We start from the raw sequence: 12,279 nt of genomic DNA, 5'->3' as shown, positions 1-12,279 counted from the left end.
CATGTGTGGAGGTTGGCCATAACAGAATAGTGGGAATGCTGCTACAAGCTGCACATGGCATACGGTATATACTCGAATATAAACCGATCCAAATATAAACCGAGGTAACCTTTTTGCCCCAAACAAGGAGGAAAAAGGTTGACTCGAATATAAACCAAGATTAGAAATATGGGTATTTGAGTGTCATTTGTCATCCCCACCAGAACACCTGGTCTCAGTCACACATGCAGAAAATAGAAAAGAAAAAAAACCCTACCTTTTCAAATATAAACCCACAAACGAGACGCTGCACACAGTACACCACAAGAGCAATAGAAATAAATGCATTTCATCCTGAACTGTCCAAAATATAAAACAACAGATGTAAATTTTCAAAGTTGACCTATTTCAATCAATAAATTGAAAATAAAAAACATTTTCCTACCTTTGTTATCTGACAATTTTATTTTTCTGGTCATCTTGTTCCATCTTTGCTCTTAACTCTGTTTCTAAGGCCTCCTTATGCATTTGCTGTTTCTTTCCTCTCCTTCATTTTTTGCACTACATCCTTCTTTGGCACTGATTTTCATATTCCGTTTTCTTCCATTTTTTTGCTTCCATCTTAAATCTATCTTTCCAACTCTTCCCCTTCCCTCCATCCATGTGCACCATCTCTTCCCTCCTTCTCCACTTCCCTTCATCCATATGTCCCATCTCTTTCCCTTCCTTTCATCAATGTGTCCCATCTTTTCCCTCTCTTCTCCTTCCCTCCATCTGTGCCTCATCTCTTCTCCTTCCCTCCATCTGAGTCCCATCTCTTCCCCTTCCCTCCATCCATATGCTACCATCTCCTTCCTCTTGCTGCCTGCGGCCTCCCCTGCACCGTTCTTTTACTGCAGTCCACCCAAGCGGAAACAGGAAGTTGCTTCAGAGGGGGGTGTACTGCAGCAAAAGAAAAGTAAAGAGAAGGCCACCATCTTAGATACTCTATCCTCCACTCCTCCCTGCCCAGACCATTACAGTCCTGATGCTCTGGAAACTGACGCCGATGCTCTGTGTGGACAGAAGGGCCTTGAGCATCTGTGCATGCTCAAGGCTTGCTGGACTCCCTTCGAGAATCCTGGAAAGGGCAGGAGCCGGCAAGCCTTGTGCATGCACAGATGCTCAAGGTCCTTCAGCCCAACACAGAGTGTCAGCTTCTAGAGCATCAGGACTGTAAGTGCGATGTTAGTCTGGGATGGGGGGGAGTGGGTAGTGGAGGATAGGAGTGCCGGTCAATTAGGGGGGGGGAATAGGAGTACCAGTCATTGTGTAGGCAGGAGGAAATAGTAATGGTCATCAGTGGGGATAACAGTGCCGGTCATGGGAAAGGAGTGGAGCATCGGGATGGATGGAAAATAGCATTGTTAGTCATCGGATGGTAGGAGAGGGAAAAAATGCACCACCATCCAAAGGAGGCTTGGTTATAAACCAAGAACCCAATTTTGGGGCCTTTTTGGGGGGGCCCAAAAATCTTGGTTTATATTTGACTATATGGTAAGTTTCTGCCCAGAGGAGGTCTTTAGCTGGTAAGGCTTGCAGATCCCCCTCCAGCTCTTTTGGCTTGATGAGGTGACCATTGGGAGCAGTGCAGAGCATTCAGCACACCAGCCTGCACTAAAAACTGCTTCCGCGGTTTTGCAAAAGGTGTGTGTGGGGGGGGGGGGGAATTACTTAGGCCCCTTTTTATCAAGCCACAGTAAAGCATTTTAGTGCTGGCAGCGAGGTAAATGCTCTGACACTCATTCAATTCCTATGAATGTCAGAGCATTTACCTCGCCGGCCAGCACTATAACACACTACCATGGCTTGATAAAAGGAGGCCTTAATCATTTTAATGAGAAAAGAAATAGGATAAAACTCAGAGGAAAGCACATAAATGAAGAAACAAGAGATACAGTGGTAACTTGGAATCCGAACTTAATCCGTTCCAGTACCCCGTTCGAGTTCCAAAACATTCGAGTTCCAAGACAATTTTTTCCCATTGAAAAGAATAGAAACTGGATTAATCTATTCCTTGGTCCCACAAACTCTGCAAGATCGGGCCTACCTTTCAGAAACAGCAAGATCGGGACCCCCAGCAGCAGAGGCTGCAAGATCGGGACCCCCAGAAGCAGAGGCAGCAAGATCGGGATCCCCAGCGGCAAAACAGCAAGATCGGCAATGGCAGCTGCAAGTGGTGTACAGCCCAAAGCTTCCCTCCCAGGCGGAAACAGGAAGCTGCGTCAGAGAGGAAGCTTTGGGCTGAGCACTGCTTGCAGTTTGGATTCCAAAGCAGCGTTCGGATTCCGGGGCAAAAATGAAGAAAAAAAAAAAGTTTGGATTCCAAATCATTTGAGTTTTGGGGCATTCGGATTCCGAGATACCACTGTAAAGGCAAAAAAATAGCATAAGAAGTGTAAAAGAAAGGGAAGAAAGAGACTGGAAAACAGTAGTCTGTGAAGGCTTTGAACAGAAACAAACAAACAAAAAAAGAAATAAGTGAGAATAAAAAGAAATGAGAGGAGAACATGGAAATGCTATATTAAGGGTTAGGTTAACTAAAATACACTAGTCCTCTAATTCCATAAATGATGAGAGCAGTAGATGCACAATTGCTCGCCTAGTTATAGAATAGCTTTGGATACATATGTAACTTAACCTCCCCCCTCCTTTTACTAAACCGCGATAGAAGGTTTTACTGCAGCCCGAGAGCGAAATGCTTTGAAGTTGCTTCGACGTTCATAGGAATTCTATGAGCATCGGAGCATTAAGGGCTCCTTTTCCTAAGGTGTGCTAGCATTTTTAGCATTGAGATCTCAGAGAGAATGAGAGCCAGAAGGCCTTGAGCATGTTCAGATGCTAAAGGCACAGCCCAGGCAAGAGGCGGGATCTTTCCTTAACTGGCACCGGCAAGCAGCAGATAATAATAATAATAATAATATTAATAATAATTTATATCTTATATAGCGCTATACCGTGAAGTTTGAAGCGGTTTACAATAAAGATACATTTGACAGTACATGGGATAGAAACGGTTTACAATAAAGATACATTTAGTCAGTACATGGGATACAAGTTACAGTAAAGATATATTTTGTCAGTACATGGGATACAAGTGGGTTACAGTAAAGATATATTTTGGGTAAGAAGCTTGTTTGGGAGGGCGGGCGGGCAGATGCCGCTTCCAGCACGGGGGTGTGATGCGGTTCTTGGGGGTGGGGGGGTTTCGCAGGCGGGGGGTGTGATGCTGGTTTGAGCAGGGGGGGGGTGATGGAGCAGCGCCGGTAGCTTCGGGGTGGGAGGAGGTGGAACATATCAAGCGAGTTTCCCTTACTTCCTATGGGGAAACTTGCTTTGATATACAAGCAATTTGGTTTACGAGCATGCTTCTGTAACGAATTATGCTCATAAACCAAGGTTCCACTGTGTATATTTTTTCTAATATGCATTCCTTTACAATGCATATCCACTTGTAATGAGTACCGCTATTCATTGGGTCAGCTGCTCATTACAAGTGGATAGGCAGATGTACTTGATTTGAATAAAGATTACTTGCTTTCAACCAAGATCCTCTCAAGAACATTGTATTCCACAGTCTTTGCCTTTCGTTTGCACAAGCTAGAAGTGCCTGCATACGTATCAAATAATTTCAAATTGCCTTGATGGAGGGATTAATTTCATATAAGTCAATCAAATTTATAGCATATCTTGTTTTGAGCTTTAAATAAATTATAAATTCATTTATATTGTGAAAGTGTTCAGTGTCTAATTGTTTCCTGCAAACACGAGCCATTAGGGAAACAAAGTCGGGACCATCATTACACTTTTCTTTCCAGTCCCTGATGTCAAATCTCATTGTATATCCAAACTGCTATAAATTGTTTACTAGGTAGTAAAATATAAATACTATACTTATGAAGCAGTATTAAGAATCACTTATCTTTTGACATGATGCTGATCCTTAGCTTCTCATTAGCCCAAACGGCCCTGCCCGGTGATTTTTTTTTTTCTTTTTGAATTGTAGTGATATAGTGCTCCGTGACTTTAAAATTCTGTCGCTCCCCAACTCAGACCTGAGTTTCACCAAAGCGGCTTCCTCAGGAGGAGTACAAAGTAATAACTACAGATAAAAATAATAATAATAGAATCACATCAGTTAAAAGTTAATAAAAGATACTATCATTACCTTCCACAAATTTAACCACTATTTTCTACTCTAATACAATTCATTTATTGAATATATATATATAGATATGGCAGCCTGAAAGGGTACTGGGATTCCAAACCAGATGCCCATGAATTTAGAGCTCCTTTTACAAAAGTGGATGGTATAAGTGAACTTCAAGTGAGGATCATATCTATTTAATTCAGAGAGAAAATTCAATAGCTGTGCCTCAGTGTCCACCCATAGCATAATAATGTCATCAATGAATCGTTTTTACACTGCAATGTGTTGGAAATATGCTGAAGTATATACATTCTTTTCTTCAAATATATATATATATATGTATATATATATATGTATATATATGTATATATATGTATATATATATATATATATGTATATGCTGAAGTATATACATTGTATAAACATGCAATTGAGGGGGCCACTCTCTTAATTTGTAAGTATATTTCAACTGTAAATATGAAATAATTGTTGTAAATAACTTTCTCCACTAGTGTAATTTTACAGGTTGCTAAAGGAAAAATGTGCCTATTCTTTGCTTATATTATAATGATGCGCACAGTGACTTCTCCCTGCCACAATTCATCTTGCCAGACTATCAGACGTGTAGTTCAGGTAAAAAAGGCTTTATTATCACAGATCTTAGCACTGATGTCATCATCAATCCGATTTTATCTTTTATCCTCCCAAATTTCTATTCTTATAATTTAAAGAACTTTAAATATTTCAAAATTCATTTAAATTGTACTCATCTCTGCGAGAAAGAACTCCCTTTCATATATATGTAGACCATCATCAGACATGAATTTACAGTTTGCTGTAAGCTGTATCAGGGATGAGTCTCCTTGAAGCTCTACCCTAGTTGCATCACTATTAATAAAAAGATAAAAGAAAAAAATTGGACTAATGACAACTTCAGTGCTATTATATTGAGGAATAAAGCCTTTTTTACCAGAGCAGCTATTTTAATGGTCCAGCAAACTGCTATATTAGGATGAATTAGGGTGGGGAAGATTGATTTGCATGTCATACTTTAAAGCCTTCCAATGGTTATATAAAGACTTTTGTATACTGTAACTTCAATGTGTAATTAAACTATGGAATTCGTTGCTGGAGAATGTGGTGAAAGCAGTTAGCTTAGCAGGGTTTAAAAAAGTATAAGCAGCATAAAACCTATTTTACTCCTTAGGATCTTGACAGGTATCTGTGATCTGGATTGGCCACTGTTGGAAACAGGACACTGAGCTTGATAGACCTTTTTTCTGTCCCAGTATATTAACTCTTATGTTCTTACATGCTAACTTGTGCTTTTATATGTTCTTTGTAAAATGTAATCTGAGCTTTATGAGTCATGCTATTTCTAAAAAGGTTCACGGTGACTTATAGTGTGACTTAAAAGGTACAGTATGATGGTGAGGATCTAGTACTGTTTGGAGTGGAAGCTAAGAAGGGGGAGTTTGCCGTAAAGTACAATTACAAAGTAAATACAATTTATTACGGAACAAAGGATGCCACAGAAGACACATTATAAAGCATTTTGAGGGATAGACTAATACAACAGAAAGAGAGCTAATACTGTTTAGAGAGAGATATTACATGAGGTAGAAATTGTGCCTTATAGTCCAATGTCAGGTGGCCAATTGTCTGTTTGAATCCATAGAAGTGGAAGGAAGTACTCATGAACACTTGTCATTGTCCTTGTGTGAGGTGAGTCTTTAATTTCTTTCAAAAAATGAGTTTGTCTGATTCAGTTCTGATGGCTGTAGGGAGGCGATTCCACATTTTTGTGCCAATATATGTGAATATAGTGTTGAAGGTTGTATCTGAGGCCTTTCGTAGTGGGGAAGTTCAACTGAAGCTTACTGAGATTTCTATTCAGGGTGGGCCATAAGGGATTGAATCAATCAATGAGTGGCTTGGTAGAATTTCCATGTAGGATGTGGGAGATTATGCATAAAATGATGCTCCTAGATCATCCTCAGGGGCTTGTATGTGCTCTTGCATAAATATACACCTGCTCTGAGACAGCTGTATTTATGTGTTAGTAAGAATCATCACATATATATGCATTTAACAAAATCCACAACTAGTGCTGATCTGCCCAGTTCTGCCTATTTTCCAGCTAATATAATCACACAAAAGTATGCCCAATTACCCCAGGCCAATTTTCTAAAATCCTACTTGCATGTGTAGAAAGCTGTTGTGCGTGCATGGTCCATGATAAAATTATCCCAAGGTGCACAGCACCGCCATAAGATTAATACATTACTAGAATTTATAGGGTCATTTTTGTTAGCATTGTCAAGGTATACTGTAGATGAGGTTAAATGTTGGTATTTTTTTTAAATTCTAAACTTTGGGGAAGGGAAAAGAAAAGTGAGTGACTGTAATGGTCCTCTGCCTTCGGATGTATCCATGAGTTTGTGCACAGTATGGTTATGTTGCTGAATATACTGTATAAGTAAAGTGTTATAGCAATGGGTCCTTATGTTTGACAGATGAATGTTCCATGTCTTTAAGTCTGATGGCTAGTTTGGAAGGGGCATGTGAGATTTTACAATTGAAACATAAATTCAGGTGATGAAGATTGTGTGGTTTATGGAATTAGTGTCCCATGAATTCTGTCCCTTTATGGAAAGGGCAATTGCAAGTGAAGAATGCAGAATAAAGATTGTAGATGTCGAGAGGCATAATCAAAAGAAACGTCTAAGTCCGTTCTTCGCCTACGTCGCTAGTCGCCCAAAGTTGGTAGAAGTAAAATGGCCATTCCTGAAAAATACATCCAAAATATTTTTTTAATGAGAATCGTCTAACTGTATGTCCAGCTGTTTGATTACCCATACTGCTAAGTTGTCTATCTTTATACCCCATTCTCATCCCAAAATTTGTCCAAGTCAAAAACGCCCAGAACATGACCTTTTGGACATGGGCGGGGTCAGCAAAGTGATGGACTGGACACCCAAACATTGCGCCAGAGTAGTTGGGTAACTTACAGGGCACTGCTGTGAACTTCACAAAAAGGGTACCACATATACATCTCACCACAACAACCTTATAGGTCATGGTGAGTCCCCCAAAACACCTCCAGAACCTAATAGACCCACCTATCTACCACCCCAATAGCCCTTATGGCTGCGGGTGCCACTTATATGGCAGTACATAAGGGTTTTTTTTTGAGGGGTGCACATGTTTCACCATGCATGCAGTGGTTATAGTTGCTTATGGGCCTGGGTCCTCCTCTCCATGGTTCACTAGCCCACTCCCCAGACCACTTAAGCCACCTCTGTGCAGCTCTACTAGGCTTTCCTATGCCAGGCTGCCAGGTTCTGATGTTCTGGAGGCAGATATGTGACGTTTTTATTACAATTTTTATAGCTGTAGGTGTGTGTGTGGGGGGGGGGGGGGTCAGTGATCACTGGGGGAGAGTGTAGGGGTCTGTACTTTGCCCCTGCAGTGGTTATCTGGTCTCTTTGGATACCTTCTTGTGACTTAGACCTGGTTTTAGATGGCCTAAGTCACAACATCCAAGTTTCGTCTAGGCAGTGTTGTTAAACTTTCGGTTATACATGCAGTACGACTAAGTTTAGGACGGCCCACATCCCGCCCTCGCCACTTCTCCTGCAATGCCTCTTTTAACTGTGGGCAGCACTGTGAAGGCCTAAGTCGTTTTTAGATACGTCTAAAACCCGGTTCGATTATTGGCACTTGGACAACTTGTCTCACTGATCGTTCAAGTGCCAATTTAGGCCGGTTTTTAGATGCTTTTCCGTTTCGACTATGAGCCCCATACTGTATATATGGAAGAACTGTGGTGGGGTTGCATTTGGACACATGTTGACTTTGCATGCCAGCAGTTCATCAGTGGCAATTCTTCTGTATTTTAAGCTGGCACAGCAAGCACTTAAATCATATATGATGTGTACATGATTTAAAGAATGGATGAACTTTCCTTTGTCTTACTAATAGAGGTCCTACTACCTTTTTGTTGCAAGGTAATGGCTGTTTTCTTTGGCACAGAATGTCTGCAGTTCACAGACAAGTAATGTTGGCATGGGCAGTTTGTAATAAAAGCTTCTGTTTCAGAAGTCAGGTAATGTTTTGTACTGTGTGTTGTATTTATTTAGGGGGTCCTTTTATTAAGTCATGCGAACCAATTTAGCGTGTGCTAAATGCTAAGGCATCCATTATATTCTATGGGCGCCTTAGCATTTAGCATGTGCTAAATTGGTTAGTGCACCTTAATAAAAGGACCCCTAAGTTTTAAATTGTAGCAGCCAACAACTATATTTCCTCCATTGAAGAATGGATTCTTGGTGGATTGTGGTTCGCCTGTCTGATGTGGGGGGGTGGGGTTGGGGGGGGGTGATGGGCGGGGTTTTTTGGGGGGGTAGGGGGGGGTTGGGCTACTATGTAACCTGAGAGGACATCAGAGTCCAGTCCTCTTGGGGGTAGGGAGCTCTGTTTTCTATGTTTGAAATGTTTTTGCCCTGCTGTGTCGTTGTGATTTGGTTGTTGCTTAATAAAAAACAGATTTCACATAAAATAAGGAGGAAAAGTTATGCTTATTAGAATAGAGATTGAATAGATTGTTTCTTCAGATGTCTTGCATTTATCATTTTGTTAATTTTTTTTTTCTTTTTTTTTTTTATATTTCAGGAATTTATCGGGGAATATTTTTTCAACTCTAGTGCCTGGACTTTTTTCTGAGCTCACGTTTCTTAAAGTTGTGTAAGTAGTTGAGCACATCTAACTCTAAAATTTTGGACAGCAATTGTTGGCATAGGTAGGCAATTATGATTTAGTATAATTAAAGTTTTTGTGACAGAGCTGTTGCATTTTCTCTTCCATAAAGATAATTTTGGTCGGAAAAAGAAAAACAAAAAAAAGAGCAAGAAGCTTTGTTGTGGGTTTGCAATTTCATGACCTTCTAAATGCCTCTCCTATCAATATAGAATTTTGCAGAATTTATATTTCAATGAATAGTGCCTAGTTACAACAATGCTAATCAACAAGAGTTTACATTCAGCTAGCTTATTTCTCACAAACAAGATTACAAAGTGTTTTATAATTAATGACTAAAGAATTTATACCACAAATTTATGGAAAAGGTAATTTGCCTGCTCTCTATAACCAAAAGTGTTTGCACTCAGCATAAATGCAAGTTTTTTAGGCAACCTGGCCCAGATTCTAGAAACAGTGTCTGGAGTTAGGCACATAGGCCCTGATTCTCCAAAAGTGCGTCCCGATTTTAGGCAGCTGTAGGCGTCTAATCGCAATCGGGATGCACGTTTTTTTAAAAAATGCTCCCCAGGCAGGCCGCCTATATTGAAGGCGAGGCCCGCAAGACACCTAGGCCCTGATTCTGTATAGGACGCCCAGGAGAGGCGTCCTATTCAGAATCGGCCTACACTAAAACCCCGATTCTGTAACTGGCGTCCATGTTACAGACGCTGGTTAGAGAATCGGGTTAGATTAGACATGGCCTGCTACACTTATCGGGCAAGGGATCTCTCTGCCGCTATAAGTATAGCGGGCCGCGGCCTGTCCGATCGGATGCCCCCCCCGACACTACCAATCAGACCTTAGACTTAGTGGGATGGGCGGACCCGCTATGCCTAAGGCCTGATTGGTCCAGGCTTCTAGAGCCTGGGCCAATCAGGCCTTAGGCTTTGGCGGGATGGGCCGGGAAGGGGCGAGCCCACCTCATTTCGACGAGGCGGGCAAGGACTGTCTGGCCTGAAGAACAGGTTAGTTTGGAGGTTTGGGGGTTGTTAGCGCCGGGGGGGAGGGGGGTGCGTCTTCGAGCAGGAGGGATTGGACACCCTCCTGCCAGTGATCGGTAGTGTCGGGGTGGGAGGGAGATCGGTAATGTCAGGGGGGGCGGTTGGTAGTGTCGGGGGGGGCGGTCGGTAGTGTCGGAGGGGGGGCATCCGATCGGACAGGCCGCGGCCCGCTATACTTATAGCGGCAGAGAGATCCCTTGCCGCGATAAGTATAGTGGCTGCGTCTACTTACAATGTAGACCAGCATTTTGCTGGCCTACATTTTAAGGTTTCTTCCTCTACTAGGGAGACGCATAGGGCCACCTAGGTTCGCCTAAGGCCCGCCTAAGGCCGTTAGGCGAGCTTAGGCGTCTTGCGGGTCTCCCTAGGCTCCCGGAGGCACCTTCAGGCCTGCCTGGGGAGCATTTTTTTTAAAAAAACGTGCATCCCGATTGGCTGATTAGACAGCTGTAGGACGCCTACAGCTGCCTAAAATCGGGATGCACTTTTGGAGAATCAGGGCCATACTGTAGATCAGTGCGCCAAGCCAAGTTTCCAAGTTTCCAATTTTATTTGAGATATGATGGACTGCTTAATCTAACTTCAAAACGATGTACATACCTAAAATTCATACAACTTTCAGGGGTACAAAACATACCACATTAAATCACAAAGAAGGCTTACGCATAGTGAGGAAAGGGGGAAAGAAATACAATATTTTAAAGAAAATAAGACAGAAATGGAATGGACAAAAGGGAGGGTAACAATAAATAAAATTGCACGGCAGACCTTAAGGAATAAATCAAGACAAGAGTATTAGCAATTGAAGGCATCTTTAAAAAGAAAGCATTTCAATTTACTCTTGAATCGGTCTAACTTACCTCCCCTTTCACAAACCCATAGTGTGGCTTATAGCATCGGCCGCCCCTAGCATGGTTTCTAGTTCCAACGCTCATTGGAATTCTTTGAGCATCAGAGTTGTTATCACTGCGGTCGGTGTTAAAAACCGCACTACGGTTTTGTAAAAAGGGGGGGGGGGGAGTAATTATTCAATTTAGCTTAATTGGCGCTGTTAATTGAAAAGTACCTTTATTTTTTATTTTTTTTCAAATTCTTTATTCATTTTTCATCTTACAAGTACACAATATTACATCATTTAAAACTTTTACACATCACTTGAATTTCTTTCTATTGTCATCGTAAATACATAAATTTATTCCCTCCCCACCCACCCTTCCTACAAAAATTTCAATCAAAAATATCATATAAATATTATATTCTTATCTGTTGATTAAACCTTTAATAGAACTTTATACCATCCCCCCTCCTCCCTATGTATAAATATATTGTCAGTGGAAAATGATGTCTAATCATTACAATAATTTGTCAATGGCCCCTTTAAATGGTACTTTTAAAAAAGCAATTATAAAATAATTAGCTGGTAAGCACCTAACTCGGTAGGCACCTACCTCTTCGAGGGAGGCCTCTACTCCGAGGCACCTACCAGAAAGTAGGTTTGGTTAGAAACGGATTCTGGGTAGATGTTGGATGTGGTTTCACTTAGGTGTCAGAAAGCATCTAATTTAGGTGCACTCATTTAGGCCATGAAAACCCTGGCATAGATGGGATTGCACCTAAGGTTTCAATGCCTACAGAAAGGATGGTAGATGTGTGGAACAGTTCCGGAGGAAGTAGTGGAGACAGAGACTGTGTCTGAATTCAAGAAGGCATGGGACAGGCACATGGGATCTCTTAGAGAGAGGAAGAGATAATGGTTACTGCGGATGGGCTGGCTGGATGGGTCATTTGGCCTTTATTAGCCATCATGTTTCTATGTCAAGAGTGCTTAGGCGCCGCTAGGAATGAGTCTATAAATGGTGCCTAGCAGATGATTGACAAATGTGCTAACTATAAGCTAACACATTTACATTTACATTTCGGGCCCCTATGCAAATTCTCAGCTTCGGACCATCCCAATTAACTTTTTAGGCCCATAGATACCATTCCTTAAATTAAATTCAAACAATTAGGGTCATTTCAATACCCCCCTTATCCCCCATATGATGCTGTAGAAATGTGCAAAAGTATTAAAGTACATGCAGATAGTTCTTTGATTTTGTGTGGCTGTCAGGACCTTTTGGCTTTGTTTACAACTTTAGCTGCTCTTTGACCTACCCAATGGTTAAGCCTTTGTACATTTTTGCCTGTGGTAGTGTCAGTGAAAAGGCTAGAGTGGGGAAGATAAAGTACACGTCCTACTTGTCACTGCTTTTGAAAATTAGCTTCCAGATGCTAATTGTTTCCAGGTCACTTTAAAATTGCCCCTGAAGG

General features: G+C 41.4%; 1 protein-coding gene across 8 annotated transcripts in view; it reads left to right on the top strand.

The window, feature by feature from the left end:
* The window catches only part of ADGRA1 (adhesion G protein-coupled receptor A1), an 873,110-nt gene that overhangs the window by 373,151 nt on the left and 487,680 nt on the right, over nucleotides 1–12,279 (top strand). For all 8 annotated transcript variants that reach the window (XM_033941640.1, XM_033941643.1, XM_033941641.1 and 5 more), the window contains one exon: nucleotides 8,843–8,914. In XM_033941640.1, the coding sequence (XP_033797531.1) occupies nucleotides 8,843–8,914 (72 nt within the window). The remainder of the gene's footprint in view (nucleotides 1–8,842; nucleotides 8,915–12,279) is intronic.

Source organism: Geotrypetes seraphini, chromosome 4, assembly GCF_902459505.1.
Source record: "Geotrypetes seraphini chromosome 4, aGeoSer1.1, whole genome shotgun sequence".
NCBI lineage: Eukaryota > Metazoa > Chordata > Amphibia > Gymnophiona > Dermophiidae > Geotrypetes > Geotrypetes seraphini.
This window is presented reverse-complemented; position numbering and strand designations above follow the sequence as displayed.